Source organism: Pipistrellus hanaki (assembly GCF_964339955.1).
Source record: "Pipistrellus hanaki genome assembly, chromosome: X".
Taxonomy (NCBI): domain Eukaryota; kingdom Metazoa; phylum Chordata; class Mammalia; order Chiroptera; family Vespertilionidae; genus Pipistrellus; species Pipistrellus hanaki.
In genome coordinates this window covers 91,895,907-91,912,006 of record NC_140524.1, presented here as the reverse complement: position 1 = coordinate 91,912,006, position 16,100 = coordinate 91,895,907, and the positions used below count along the sequence as shown (strand labels likewise).

The 16,100-nt window shown below is 40.4% G+C and overlaps 1 protein-coding gene across 4 annotated transcripts in view; it reads left to right on the top strand.

Annotated features, from left to right (window-relative positions):
• The window catches only part of LOC311614631 (uncharacterized protein CXorf58 homolog), a 115,588-nt gene extending 99,994 nt beyond the window's left edge, over positions 1-15,594 (top strand). For all 4 annotated transcript variants that reach the window (XM_084869697.1, XM_084869694.1, XM_084869695.1 and 1 more), the window contains 3 exons: positions 8,521-8,750; positions 11,799-11,958; positions 13,014-15,594. In XM_084869697.1, coding sequence (XP_084725823.1) covers positions 8,521-8,750; positions 11,799-11,958; positions 13,014-13,190 — 567 coding nt within the window. In that variant the 3' untranslated portion in view covers positions 13,191-15,594. The remainder of the gene's footprint in view (positions 1-8,520; positions 8,751-11,798; positions 11,959-13,013) is intronic.
• Positions 15,595-16,100: the final 506 nt, after the last annotated feature.

The following is a 16,100-nucleotide window of genomic DNA, read 5'->3' as shown; positions in this document are numbered from 1 at the left end:
GATGTTTACCCATTTTACTACTCCACCCTCGGGAAATAAAATATACAGGCAGTCCTCACTGTACCAGCAGAGTGTTTTATTTCATTGTAAAGTGTTTATATCTTTGTAAAAAATAAATAAAAACTTGAAGTCATTGAAAACCACTGACTTATACACTATATATATATATATATATATATATATATATATATATATATATATATTATTGATTTTATACAGAGAGGAAGGGAGAGAGATAGAGAAGTAGAAACATCGATGAGAGAGAGTCATCATCAATCAGCTGCCTCTTGCACACCCCGCACTGGGGATATGCCCACAACCAAGGTACATGCCCTTGACCAGAATCGAACCCGGGACCTTTCAGTCCCCAAGCCGACGCTCTATCCATTGAGCCAAACAGGTTTCGGCTGACTTATACACTTTAAATAGGTGAATTGGCTCTAGCTGGTTTGGCTCAGTGGATAGAGCATCAGCCTGCGGCCTGGTCAAGGGCACATGCCTGGGTTGCGGGCTCGATCCCCAGTAGGGGGTGTGCAGAAGGCAGCTGATCAAGGATTCTCTCTCATCACTGATGTTTCTATCTCTCTCTCCCTCCCTCTCCCTTCCCTCTGAAATCAATAAAAATATATATATTTAAAAATAAATAAATAAGTGAATTGTATGGTATGTGAATCTCAATAAAGCTACTAAAAAAAGTTTAGCTAGCTAGAGTAGTTTACAGTGCTTGCCTTCTTGTTCTTATGCAACTTACAATGCATCTTCTCTATGTCTTGGAAAATTGTCATACTTCTCTTAAGTTTGGATTACCCACCAACGTTTTATCCTTTGGATATTAAATTTTTTAATTGGAGCCAAAACTGGTTTGGTTCAGTGGATAGAGCGTCAGCCTGCGGAATGAAAGGTTAAGGGCATGTACCTTGGTTGTGGGCACATCCCCAGTAGGGGTGTACAGGAGGCAGATGATGGATGTGTTTCTATCTCTCTCCCTTCCTCTCTGTAAAAAAAAAATCAATAGAATATATTTTAAAACATTTTTTATTGGAAGAGAGAGAGAGAGAGAGAGAGAGAGAGAGAGAGAGAGAGAGAGAGAGAGAGAGAATGCGAGAGAGAGAATGAGAGAGAGAGAGAGAGAGAGAGAGAGAGAGAGAGAGAGAGAGAGAGAGAGAGAGAATGCGCATCAATTTGTTGGTCCACTTATTTATGCATTCATTGGTTGCTTCATGTGTGTGCCCTAACCTGGGATTGAGTTCACAACCTTGGTGTTTGCAACTGAGCTGCCTGGCCAGGGCTTATCCTTGGACTTTAAATGTTGTGAGATATCTCAGAGTTTCTTTACTGTGAAGTGTCTTTTTTGTCAGGGTCACTTCCTCTGGGACAGCTTCATCCCTTTTGTTACAGCCTCGTTCCTCACTTATGCTAATAACTTCACTCTCTCCAGGTTCCTCTAGCTGCCTATGTGCAGTCTCTTGAATGATGGCTGCATCAACATCCCCACAGTCACCTATTTCTTCTAAAAGTCCATTTACCTGGGATTTGAATTTCACTTCCAGCATTATCACTTTTTTTGCCCGTTCCCTCTTTTGATTTTGTTGTTGTTACGAGGGGACAAAGAGGCAACACAACTATTTACTTTGCTGTCTGTGTGTGAATTAAATAACAGACCCATTGTGACCAATCATTGACACACTTTGAAAGAAGTGACATGATTTGTCATAATCACCATACACATCTGTTATTTATACAGTGATTTATGGACTGAAGAGCGAGCAGCAGAGTTTGTACTTGATGCAATTACTCAATTATACTGTGGTAACTGAAATTTGAACCATGTTGTTAGAGGACTGGGCTTATTCAACTAAATAGCGGTAATTAAAATTCATGCATGCCTAAATAATACAAAGGGAGAGTGGCCTGTATGTGTGAGTGTGTGTGTATATACCCTAACTGTCTTCCTGTTATTCCATTTCCTAGCATCATAGATCTTGCTTCCCTATTCCTATCCCTTAAATGAGCATTTATAAAGTTGAATTGATAATATATATTTGCACTTTTAAAATTCCTAATTTTATATTTTAAATATTTTAAAAAGAAAAGTGGGGTTTCTATAAACTCTTCAAATGACTATAGTGAAATTTGCCACTTAGCACCAAATACAAACTCATTATTTCTAAAAAGCTTTATGCAAATGTCATCTCAAATCAAGCATGTCATGAAGGAGCACTACCAGGTATGCAGATCACATAGCTATTACCAAATGTTAGGCTCATCCTGAGTTTAATTTAGATTTATATTTTTTTAATTAAAACTTTATTATTGAAAATATTGCATAAGTCCCCCCCCCCCTCGACTCCTAGCCCATCCCCACCCAACACCCCAGGCCTCCACCAACCCATTGTCTGTGTCCATGGCTTATGCATATATGCATATAAGTGCTTTGGTTAATTTCTTCCGGCCCACGCCACTCCCTACCCCCACCTTCCCTCTGAAATTCAACAATCTGTTCCATGTTTCTATGTCTATGGATCTATTTTGTTCATCATTTTATTTTGTTCATTAGATTCCTCATATGAGTGAGATCATATGATACTTGTCTTTCTCTGACTGGCTTATTTTGCTTAGCATAATACTCTCCAGGTCCCTCCATACTGTCTGTAAGGGTAACAGGTCCTTCTTTTTACTGCTGCATAGTATTCCATGGTGTAAATGTACCACAGCTTTTTTATCCACTCATCTGCTGATGGGCACTTGGGCTATTTCCAGATCTTAGCTATGGTGAATTGTGCTGCTATGAACATAAGGGTGCATATATTCTTTCTGATTGGTGTTTCAGGTTTCTTAGGATATATTCCTAGAAGTGGGATCACTGGGTCCAATGGCAATTCCATATATAAATTTTAAATTTTCTTTTGTTGTTAATCCTCTCCAGAGGATATTTGTCCATTGATTTTTAGAGTGATTGGAAGAGAAGAGAGGCAGAGAAAGAGAAACATTGATGTGAGAGAGACACAATGATTGGTTGCCTCCCGCCAAGGCCTCGACCAGAGCCTGCGACTGAGGTATGTGCCCTTGACCAGAATCAAACCCAAGACCCTTCAGTCCACAGGCTAATAATCTATCTACTGTGCCAAACCAGGTAGGACCATATTTAATTTTTTGAGGAAACTCCATACTGTTTTCCATAATGGCTGTACCAGTCTGCATTCCACCAGCAGTGTACTAAGGTTCCTTTTCTCCGCATCCTCGCCAGCACTTGTCCTTTGTTTATTTGTTGATAGTAGTCATTCTGACAGGTGTGAGGTGATACCTCATTGTCATTTTAATTCGCATCACTCTGCTGATCGGTGATTTTGAGCACTTTTTGTCTCTTGTCCATCTATATCAGTGTTTCCCAAACTTCTCTCATGATGAGAATCACCTGGTGGAGTTGTTAAAACACAGATTCCTGAATCCCAACTAAGAAGTGCTAAACTAGAATTTTTGAGAACATATAGGTAAAATTGCATACCTAACTTAGTGCTCTGTATATAAAATCTGTCTTAAAGATTACAATTTTACCTATATGTTCCCCAAAATTCTAGTTTAGCACTTCTTAGTTGGGATTCAGGAATCTGTGTTTTAACAACTCCACCAGGTGATTCTCATCATGAGAGAAGTTTGGGAAACACTGATCTATATGTTCACTTTGGAGAAGTGTCTATTTTGCCCATTTTAAATTGAATTTTGTTAAGTTGTATGATGCATCGGGCCTCTAGTTGGTGTATAAAAATGCTATCAGCCAGGACCGGTTTGGCTCAGTGGATTGAGCGTCAGCCTGTGGACTGAAGGGTCCCGGGTTCAATTCCGGTCAAGGGCATGTACCTTGGTTGTGGGCACATCCCCAGAGGGGGGTGTGCAGGAGGCAGCTGGTTGATGTTTCTCTCTCATTGACGTTTCTAACTCTCTGTCCCTCTCAATTCCTCTCTGTGTAAAATCAATAAAATATATATTTTTTAAATGCTATCAATTTCTGGTTGTTAATTTTGTATTCTGCTACATTGCCTAAATCATTTATTATATCTACCGGTAATAGGTTTTTGGTGGAGTCTTTAGGGTTTTGTATGTACAGTATTATATCATCTGTTTATAATGACAGTTTTACTTCCTCTTTTCCAATTTGGATTCCTTTTCTTTCTTGTCTGATAACTGTGGCTAGGACTTCCAGTACTGTGTTGAAAAGAGTGGTGAAAGCGGACATCCCTGTCCTGTTATTTTTCTTAGGGGAAATGGTTTTAATTTTTTCCCACTAAGTATAATGTTTGCTGTAGGTTTGTCATATATGGCCTTTATTATGTTGAGATATGCTCCCTGTATTCCCACTTTACTGAGAGATTTTATCAAAAATAGGTATTGGATTTTGTCAAATACTTTTCTGCATATATTGGTATAATCATGGTATTTATTTTCAATTTGTTTAGGTGATGTATCACATGTGTTGATTTGCAAATATTGTACCAGCCTTGAATTCCTGAAATAAATCCCACTTGGTCTTGGTGTATAATCTTTTTCATATATTGCTGGATCTGAGTTGCTAATATTCTGTTGAGGATTTTGGCATATACAATGAGTGGTCATATTATTATGATCTCTGAACACATAATAATCTGGCCACTCAGTGTGTGTGTGTGTGTGTGTGTGTGTGTGTGTGTGTGTGTGTGTATGACCCAGTGCATGAATTTGTGCATGGGTGGGATCCGGCCAGCCTGGTCGGGGGGAGGGGACATGGGTAGTTGGCCAGCCTGCCTGCTGGCCAAACTCCTGGTTGAGGGGACAATTTGCATATTAGCCTTTTATTATATAAGATATACACTGAGTAGCCAGATTTTTATGCATTCAAAGGTCATAATAATCTGGCCACTCAGCGTATGTTGATCAGGGATATTGGTCTGTAATTCTCTTTGTAGTGTCTTGATCTGGTTTTGGAATTAGGATAATGCTGGCCTCATAAAGAGAGCTTGGAAGTCTTTCTTCCTCTTGGATTTTTTTGAATTGTTTGAAGAGTATAGGTGTTAGTTCTTTGAATATTTGATAAAACTTCCCTGTGAAGCCGTCTGGACTCAGGCTTTCGTTTGCTGGGAATTTTTTTTATTACTGTTTCTATTTCATCTGTTGTTATTGGCCTATTCAGGTTTTCTGATTCTTCCTGATTCAGTTTTGGGAGATTATAGTTTTCTAGGAATTTCATCCACATTGTCCAGCTTGTTGGCATATAGTTGTTCATAATATATTCTTTTTTTTAAATATATATTTTATTGATTTTTTTACAGAGAGGAAGAGAGAGGGATAGAGTGTTAGAAACATCGATGAGAGACAATCATCGATCAGCTGCCTCTTGCACACCCCCTACTGGGGATGTGCCGGCAACCAAGGTATGTGCCCTTGACCAGAATCGAACCAGGCTGATGCTCTATCCACTGAGCCAAACCGGTTTTGGCCATAATATATTCTTACATAGTTGTCCTTTGTATTTCAGTGATGTCAGTTGTTACTTCTCCGCTTTGGTTTCTGATTTTATATACAGTAGGTCCTTGAGTTAAATTGGAGATCCGTTCCTATGGCGGGACATAACGCAATTTTCGCCATAAGTCAGAACCCACCTACGTAGCACCTACGTCACTCACATGGAGCACCTACACAGCAGTAATGAAGTGAAACAGTAAAAGGTTAGGGAATTTTTCTGCCATTATATCCTCAAACCTGTTCTCTATCCTATCCCTTGCTCACTTTCCTCTAATTCTGGCACTCCGATTATGTGAATATTGTTACATTTCATGTTGTCCAACAGCTTTCTTAAGGTATCCTCCTGTTTTTTTGTTTTATTTTTAAATATATTTTTATTGATTTCAGAGAGGACAGGAGAGGGGTAGAGAAAGATAGAAACATCAATGATGAGATCTCCCTACCCTACCTGCTGTAATTTGACAGTCTACTTGTTGCTTTACTGTCTCTATATCTATCTTTTGGTTCATCAGTTTATAATGTTCTTTATTATCCATAAATGAATGAGGTCATGTGGTGTTTCTCTTTCATTGGCTGGCTTATTTCACTCAGCATGATGTTCTCCAATCATTGATTAGCTGCCTCCTGCACAACCACCATAGGGGATCAAGCCCACAACCCAGGCATGTGCCCTGACTGAGATTCGAACTGTACACTCCTGGTTCATAGTTCGAGGTTCAACCACCGAGTCATGCTGGGTAGGCTGTCCTGTTTTTTTCTTTTTTCTTCCTTTTTGGTTCTCTGATTGAGTGATTTTTTTCTGCCCTGTCTTCTAATTCACTGATCCAAACCTTGCTTCCCCTAATCTGCAGAGTATTCCTTCTAATTTGTTCTTTATTAATGCTATGTCATTCTTTATTTCTGACTGGCCTTTTTTTTATAGTTACTATATCTTTTCTCATGCTATTGAGCATCTCTGCCATCGTTATTCTGAACTCTATCCTATATAATAAAAGCCTAATATGCAAATCAACAGAACAGTGGAATGACCTGCAGAACGACTGGTCGCTATGATGCACACTGACCACCAGGGGGTAGACTCTCAACACAGGAGCTGCCCCCAGCCCACAGGCCCCAGGCAGGTGTGAGCAGCGGTCCCCTGGTCGCCCCACAGAGGGAGGAAACAGGCCGTGGGGGTGGGGGGCTGGTGAGTGGGCAGCAACAGGCCAGCCAAGGCAGATGTGAACAGGGGACCCTAATCAGCCTGCTGGTCAGCCCACAGATTGGCTCAGATCACCAGCCTGGCTTAGGGAACCCTACCTGTGCAGTAATTTCATGCACCAGGCCTCTAGTATCAGATACATTTCTTATCTCCATTTCGTTTAGCTCTTCTGGAGAATCCTCTTGTTCTTTTGTTTTGGGTTTTGTTTTTGTTTTTTGTCTCCCCATTTTGGCAGTCTGTTTGGGTTTGTGTCTCTGTATAGGGTAGATCTGCTACAACTCCCAGCCTCTACTGCAGGAAAATATCAGATGCTGTTTCTGACTGGCCCTGAGTACCCTGTTTGGGACTACCAGAAAGCCCCAGCTTGCAGGCCCCTCTGCTGGGGCTGAGTGCCTTTGGAAAGGACCAAGATGTGCACCTGGGTCTGCTTTTCCTAGCCCTGGTCCCAGACAGATATCAGGCAAAGACTCAAAGTCTCTATCTGCAGTGTGAATGTTATCAGCCTTGATTAGCCTTGGGGTAGGGAACACAGGATGATAGAGGTCTTTCAACTGGGTGTGGTAACTGCCTTCCCCCAGGCTAAAACCACCTGGGTAGCTAAGATCTGCTGAGAAAGACATTCTCCACAGTGTGAGGGAATGACAACATAGGAAACTGGGGTGGCTGCCATCCAAGCTCCTACCCCAAAGCCCCTAACCCTGGACTCCCCTCACACAGTTCCAGTCCACTCTTCCCTCCCTCTGCCAGAGCCCAGTGTAATTGGCTGCACACAAAATTGTGTGCATTGGCCCTTTAAGAGGGTACCTGCTTTTCCAGGAGTCTCTGACTGCCCTGCTGCTTTTTAAGCTGGGTGTTATGTGGGCACCTTTCTCAGTCCTGGTGCCCTGGGCTGGGGAGCCCAGCTTGGGGGTTTAGACCCCAGGGTTCTCAGTGGGAAGCCCCCACAGCTGCGATATCCCTCCAGACCTTCAGCTGCTGCCTGTGGTCCACCCTCTTGCATCTCCACCCTTCCACCAGTCGCTGTGCGGTCGCCACTGTCCATTCTGGGTTAGGGTTCTCTCCAGCAAGTCTTCAGTTGATTTCTCAAGGTGGTTCTTCTGTATTTTAGTTGTATTTCCAGTTTGGTCCTAGGACAGTGTCGGTGTGGCTTCCACTTACTCTGCTACCATTTTTCATCAGAGACTCTTATGTGAGTTATATTTGCCATTAAAATGTTGTATGTGTTTTTTTTAATGTATTTTATTGATTTTTTACAGAGAGGAAGGGAGAGAGATAGAGAGCTAGAAAGGTCGATGAGAGAGAAACATCGACCAGCTGCCTCTTGCACACCCCCTACCGGGGATATGCCCGCAACCAATGTACATGCCCTTGACCGGAATCAAACCTGGGACTGACGCTCTACCACTGAGCCAAACCTGTTTCAGCTGCCATTAAAATGTTTATACATTAAAGAAATATGTAGTGAGTGTGATATCATATGCATGATTCTATGTGACAGGGATTCTGCCTTCTAGTAGGGGAGCTAAGATACACACAGATAGCTAAACCATCAATTAGTCAGCAATAAGAGTCATAGAAGAGAGATACCAATAAAATCAGAGATGTTCAAGAATGAGTGGAACCTTGGGAAATGTGTCTAAAACCATTCTAGAGCACCACAACCAATCATTCTTAGTTGTTTTTTCCACCGGGTGGGGCAAGAATAGGTTTATAGTTGTTTGTATGGAAAATACTATAATAATTAATAGATAATAGTACAAGTATAAACTCTGTGTTTCGAATACTCACCAGTGTAAACCTACTTTGGTTCCCCACCCCTGCAGTATTCCAGTATTCTGGATAAGACCCCTGCATCTTCTGGTGGAAGAAATAACTATTGGAGAAGATTGACCCTCAGCAGCATTCCCAAGACAATGATAATGTATGACATACTTGATTATGCAGAGTCTAAAGTACTCACAAAACGTCTGCAAAAAGAAATGAAGTACCTGTTACAGAAACCACAAACTGAAGAGATGCGTCAAAAGCAGCTGCGGATTATTACCGAAACGAGGTAAAAGTGACCCCTCACCCAGAGTTAAGATACTAGAGACGTTTCTGAAAATGTTCATATTCTGCCCAATAGTTCACAGAATATAATAGCAGGTTTGAGGCAGATGGCTCAGAACTTATGCAACTTCGTAAACAGAGCACCAACTAAAAGGACAATTGCTACCTAGGGAGGTAAGTTGACTCACCAGACAGGCAGTTTAGGATGGTTGGAGGCCACCAGAGCGAATATAAAAATGTAGGGTAGAGATGTTGGCAACTCTTTAATTAGAGCAGGAGTGGGCATCGAAATAGTGCAGAGAAGTGGAGCCCTGAGCCAGTGTGATTGCCTTTTAAGTGGACACGAGAGGCAGTACCATTTGCCAAGATCCGAGAGCCACCCAAGGTGGGGAGTAGGGTGGAGGACATTAAGGGTAAGGTGACCAGATGTCCCGCTTTTGGCGGGCCAGTCCCGATTTTTAAGGATTTGTCCCGCGTCCTGTGGCGTTTTAAAAAAGTCCCGATTTTGCCGAAGCCAGTTTGGCTCAGTGGTAGAGCGTCGGTCTGCGGATTGAAGGGTCCCGGGTTCGATTCCGGTCAGGGGCATGTGCCTTGGTTGCGGGCACATCCCCGGTAGGGGGTGTGCAAGAGGCAGCTGGTCGATGTTTCTCTCTCATCGACGTTTCTAGCTCTCTGTCTCTCTCCCTTCCTCTCTGTAAAAAATCAATAAAATATATATATATTTTTTAAGTCCCGATTTTTTATAAAACAACTTTTTTAAAACCATGCGGCACAAATTGTTAAAAATCGGGACGTCTGGTCACCTTAAGTAAGGGTGGACTGTGGGGGTGGGGTGGTAACTGTTGTTTTGATAAATCCAGCCAGCAAGGCTCCCATTGCCCAGGCTGCACGGGACTTTTTCCTTTCTGCTGAAGGTTATGATTCTGCTCCTGCTATTCTGCCTCGCCTTGCTGAAGATAAATTGCATATAAATCACAGTGACATTATTCCCTTCTTTACCAATAGCACGCGAGCCAATTCACATTATAGAAATGCCTGTTGTAGCAAAATGGACTGTATTATGAGCCGAACAACATGAACAGAATATGCCTACTCCAATTATCACTTTTTTCCCTTCCATTACCAAGTCTCACCTAAACCCATCTTGTTTACAGATTAAGCTTGCTTTCTTAAGAAAAAGATAATAAGACTGAAGAGGACCTATTTTCACACTGTCATATTGGAAATGAAAAATCCTCCTTTAATACCTGAAGAAAACACCGGTGACCCATTGTCACGCAGACGTGCTGGGTCTTGTTGTTCTGTGTGGGTGTTGTTTTCTTCAGGAGGAGAGATGAGTGGTGCTGACCCGATAACATAATTTAGCCCATTTATTTTTATGATCAAGACTATACATTTGCCAGACAGATGGCCTGGTGCAGGGCACAGTCTGTCATCGTAAAATAGATTTTCTCTCACTCATCCGTATAAGCACTGACTATAGAACTTAACCCTATTAGCACCAAGGTCAAATACATGATGTCATTTTCTTTGCCACCATATATAACCCTAGACTCCTAGCTGTTTGGGCTCATGCTACTGATTATCTGAGAATGAGTTGCTTTAACCAGGTAAGTAGCCAAACTCTAAATCAATTGGAGAGGGCAAAGGACTTGCTTAAAGACTTTCTCAAATGTAGTCTTAGTTTGGGATCACCCAGAAGCAAATCATGGGACAAGGATTTGAGTATAGTTTATTGGGGGGGGGGGGGGTGATCCCAGGAACTACTGATAAGAGGGGGTAGAGAAGTGAAATGGGGAAGGGCAGGTGCCAAAACAGTGTGGGTTAGCCAAAACTGGTTTGACTCAGTGGATAGAGCATCAGCCTGCAGACTGAAGGGTCCCGGGTTCGATTCCGGTCAAGGGCATGTACCTTGGTTGCAGGCACATCCCCAGTGGGGGCGGGGGGGTGTAGGAGGCAGCTGATCGATGTATCTCTCTCATTGATGTTCCTAACTATCTCTCTCCCTTCCTCTCTCTAAAAAAATATAATAAAATATATATATTTTAAATGTCTCATTTCTAAAAATGATTTAAAAAAACCACAAAAAACAGTGTGGGTTAGCAAGCAAGCTACCACTATGGGTAACGAGCTGAACCTCTCCTGGGACTGTCTGAGCGAGTACAGAACATGCAACTCAAGTTACCCCACAGGGGGCAAAGGAGCTGGGATATTTGTCCACCAGGGTCCATTAGTCTTTAGTTAAGGATTGCTTAGGAGGGGCCGTATTAGTTCTCGGGCAGTTTCCCAGAACATGGGTTCCTGTTTACACAAGAAAGCTGCAGGCTGAGGGAGGGCAATGCTAGCAGTTGGAAGTTGGGGCGGTGTGCCTGGCAGTGGTAAAGCCAGGGAACTATGGGCATAGTACACACTAGGTCTGAACCCAACACATTTAAAACATTTTTGGGGGGCCCAAGCTGGTTTGGCTCAGTGGCTAGAGCGTTGGCCTGCGGACTGTAGGGTCCCAGGTTCGATTCCTGTCAAGGGCATGTACCTTGGTTGCGGGCACATCCAAATGGGGGTGTGCAAGAGGCAGCTGGTCGATGTTTCTCTCTCTTTGATGTTTCTAACTCTCTATCTCTCTCTCGTCCACTCTGTAAAAAATCAATTAAAATTTAAAAAAATTAAAAATTAAAAAAAATAAAAAGTGTGTGGGTTTTTCCCCCCAACTATTATGAAATTTAATACCTTTTTATATTAGTATATGGTTAAAAAATATTCAAATGGCTACTACACAGTATTTTCCAGAAAAAAAAAATGATTTTCAATTGATACTGCGTTTTATAATTTTTATCATTATCATCAATGTCATCATGGCATTTAAAGAACCGTGCTATGTACCTCAAGTAGAAATGATAACTTTGGCCTAAAATATATATATATGCAGTATTGCTGCAAGTACTGAGATCTATGATATATTTGCTAGAGGATGCTTTAATAAAATTTGGAACTTGCTGTATGTTTAACTTTTATTTTGTTCCATTTTTCTGTCGGTAATACAAACATTTCCTAGGTACTTACCTCTGTTGAAAAGCCAAAGTTTATTTCGGCCCGCCCAACAGCAAAGTCAATTTAAACATCTGGGTCGGCGATCCAAGCAAGCGCGATTGAAAAATGAAAAAATGAAAAAAGCTTATGAGAAGGAGAAAAAAGCAAGCACTGCTGCGAAGAGTGTAAGTTTAACTTGTACTGAATTCATCGTTTTGAGCAATATGCAAACTGCAAGTACTTCTACGAGTCGAGTTTTCTAATCTACAAGTTCAAGGCTGAAAACCCTTTGTTATATACTTTAGATAGTATAAAGCTACATTTCTCTTGGTAACACACCTTTTTGAAATTCTTAAACCTGATTAATACCAGTCATTTAGGCTGGTATGAACTGGCAAAAAACACACACACACACACACACACACAAAAAAAAAAAAATCCCACTCTGTATATTTATACTGATGAGTCAGCACATCCTTAATGGTGCTTTTCTCAGAGGAAGTCATTCCTATATGAACTTCTTATAAGCTACACTGTGATTCTAACGAACAAAATAAACTGATAACAAAATAGAAACAGAGGCATACAAAAATGAAATAGACTGACAGCTGACAGAGGGGAGGAGGTGGGGGGACTGGGTGAAAGAAGGTGAAGACATTAGCCGAAGAACATGTATGCACAGTCCATAGACAGACACCAGTGTGGTGTTGGCCAGAGGGAAGAGGGGCAGGGCTGGGTGGAGGTAGATGGGGGGGGTTGAGTCGTGAGAGGGGGACATCTGAAATAGTGTCAACAATAAAAATAAAGTTAAAAAAGCTACACTGCCTGGCCAGAATGGCTCAGTGGTTGAGTATAGACCTAAGAACCAGGAGGTCACAGTTTGATTCCCGGTCAGGGTATATGCCCGGGTGGCAGGCTCCATTCCCAGTGGGGGGAGTGCAGGAGACAGCTGATCAGCAATTCTCCCTCATTATTGATGTTTCTCTCTCTCCCCCTCTCCCTTCTTCTCTGAAATCAATAAAAACATATTTAAAAAATAAAAAAGCTATACTGTGTAAATTCTGCCTCAGTATACTCCTACATCATAGGCATATTTATAATGCACCTGTATTCATGTATTGCTATGTAATTGTTAATATGTTATACATTTATTGAGATGAGGCTAAGTACAAAAAGTCAATGATAAAGTAATAAAAAGCAAATATAAAACACTTTCTGCTTTCATTTATAATCTACCTAGGAACCTCAGACAGACAAACCAGAAACAAAGCAACAGCGAAAGGTTGTCTTCTCTACCTCAACTTTTGAAATTGTGAAATTTAAAGACCCCACCTTAGATGAAAAATCGGAAAAAGACAAAAAGGAACCATTTTTCTGGCGTCAAAAATTGTATGTTCATCGTGATCCACCATTTTAATGTGCAGCTAATTGAAAGAAAACCAAGTGATTTAATAAATTGCTTGTCTGTCTATAAATGATGAATATGAATACCAAAGAAAAAAATATAAACAAGGCCTCAGTATGCTCTCTGAACCAAATGCACGACAGATTTTTAAGACCTTTTTGTAATACCAGGGGTGCAAATATTTTTTTGCTGGCAGAAGTTTAATCTGAACAAATTATTTCAACTAGATGCCCTCAAACTAAGCATATACAGTTTTGTTCGAGAAATGGTACATATATGAATCCCTAGCACTTTTATTCAATTTTGATTTTCCTTCATTTTAAAAAATATCTGAACAGGCCATGCTTAGCATAAATATTAGAATTCGCAGGATAAAAGGCTGCTATGGAATCAGCCTCCAGTGTCTTTTTTTCAGTAGCATTTTGTTTTTACAGAACAGCTTGTGATTGACCTACTCTCAATTATAATAAAATTAATAATGCATTTGTTGCTACAGTCGGTGTGACATAGCATACCTAATCATTACTGAGCATTGTAAGCAGTTGGGACAGAATGTTGCATCTGCTTTCATGTTGCACTTTGGCTGTTTTCCAAGTATGAAGACTATTTTCAGTAGTATTCATCAATTTCCTTTTGAATCGATAATTTCTCATGCCTGATATAGTGTGAAGTATTGATCTTTTGTGATCCAGGCTATCAGATGATATCAAACCTTACCAGCAGCTATGATAGTTAAACAAAGGGCATTATTTAGTTAACTTTAAAAATACAATTTTTTATTTTGCTTAACATTTAAAATGTGGAAGCTGATTGCTGCTCTAACTCAGACAAAGCAGCCTATACATGGATCTCATTCTCTGCTAAAACACTCCCTTAAATGACAAGGAATATTGGAGTCAATGTGTATGATTCCCACTAGAATATATTTAACAAAAATGTGTACTCTTTTTTTGGCGGGGGGGGTTCATTTATGAAAGCTGGGACAGTGAAACAAGGGAGGGCTTAGCACAGAAAAAGTCTCACTGGGAAGTCAGAGAAAAGGGGGCCTTAGAGACAGGTTCAGGGGGTTAGCCCAGGACGAGCTGCTGCTGCCCATTGCTCCCCTGGCTACAAGTCTTGTGGAGACCCTTAGGGTTTAGGAGATGCATGCCTGTGGGGGAAGAATAGCGGGAGGAAAAGGCACAGGCCTGCTCCCGGGAGGGAGAGAACTAAACATGCACGCTTCAATATCAATATACCCTCATTTGATCTCCAAAAATGGGACAGATAATCCCCTTGTTTTCAGAGTTTGTACCGGACACTGGTTCAATAGAAAACACATACCTCATGAGTCATGTATATTCTCATTTGTTAAATTATGAAACAGTTCCTATTTCAATCAAATGCATATCAGATTCAGTCGACCCATAGTATGTGCAAAAGCAAAAGCTAAGGGAGATTTAGGGTAACAAGATGAAGGAAAAGGACAAAGGAAGGACAGACTCTTTACGTTTAAGAGCAGCCACTTCTCTTATTAGCTACGATTTTGTCCTGTCATAACGCCTAGCTGCAAGGGAGGCTGGGAAATGTATTCTTGTTTTGGGCAATTGTGTACCATACTAAAATTCAGTTGTTATAAAAGAAAGTGATAATAGATATTAAGACATAACTAGCATAAAAAAGACATAAATACCATCAGCTGCCAGAGAAAGTCTTCTATTGATTCTTTTAACTTACATTAAACAATATAACCACATCATAGAAAACCCTTTTAAAAGTAGAATCACACATAATCTCATTGCTATAATACAATTGTTTTAATTTGCTCATATCTTTCTAATCTGTCTAAATGCACACATATTTTCACATGGTTATAATCATAAGTAACATACAAAGGTGGGCAAAAGTAGGTTTACAATTGTGAGTACACAAAGATAAGCAAAAGGAAGAAAATTGTGTGAAGAGTTTATTCTTGTATTATTTATTAATTATTGTATTTTTTCTTTTTTAATCCTCACCTAAGGATATTTTTCCATTGGTTTTTAGGGAGAGAGGAAGAGAGAGGGAAAGACAGAAATATTGATGTGAAAGAAACACATTGATGGATTGCCTCCTGCATGTGCCCCAACCAGGGTCCAGGCCAGAGAGAAGCCTGCAACCTCAGTACATGCCCTTGACTGGAATCAAACCCGGGACCCTTCAGTCTGCAGGCCAACTCTCTATTCACTGAGCCAAATCAGCTAGGCCAATTACTGTGCTATTTATTTGTATTACAACTGTAGTCCTTCTTTTGCCCACCCCTGTAGATTTAAATTTTTCACTTAATATTGTATCTTAAACATAATCCATTTAAAAAATAATTTTAATGGCCACATGATAACCCATTGGGTTGATGAGGCATAATTTTTGTAACCATACTATATCATTGGATATTTCAGGGGTTTTTTTTGTGAGAATGAAGATGGCCCCTGAAAAATTTTCAGCCCTACGCTATAAATTTACAGCATTATATTCAGCTATGATTCATAGAAATGACATTAAGTTTAAAATATTCATGTGTGTCATTTTTTTTAAAAGTTGTCCAAAAGTAAGTCATTTCCTCCTGTATTTTTGGAAAAGTGAATATTCATTTCTCCCTGGTAATATTAAATTATGACAATCTTTGGCAGTAAAATTAACCTGTCAAATTATAGTCTCCAAAATTCTCCAACATTTGCAGAGTTCCAAGGAACTTCTAAAAGTGAAATAATCAAGACACGATGCTTATGGACCAGACTAAAACAATAAATTCAAAAAGTATACCACTCCACCACAGAATATTAAGAAAGAATCAAATACAACCTGAGCTTATTTTGGATCAATAATTATTATGGGTTTCTATAAATAAAAAGCTTCCAGTGCTAAAAGTGGTTGGATCAGCATTTCCAGAAATCTATGACTAAT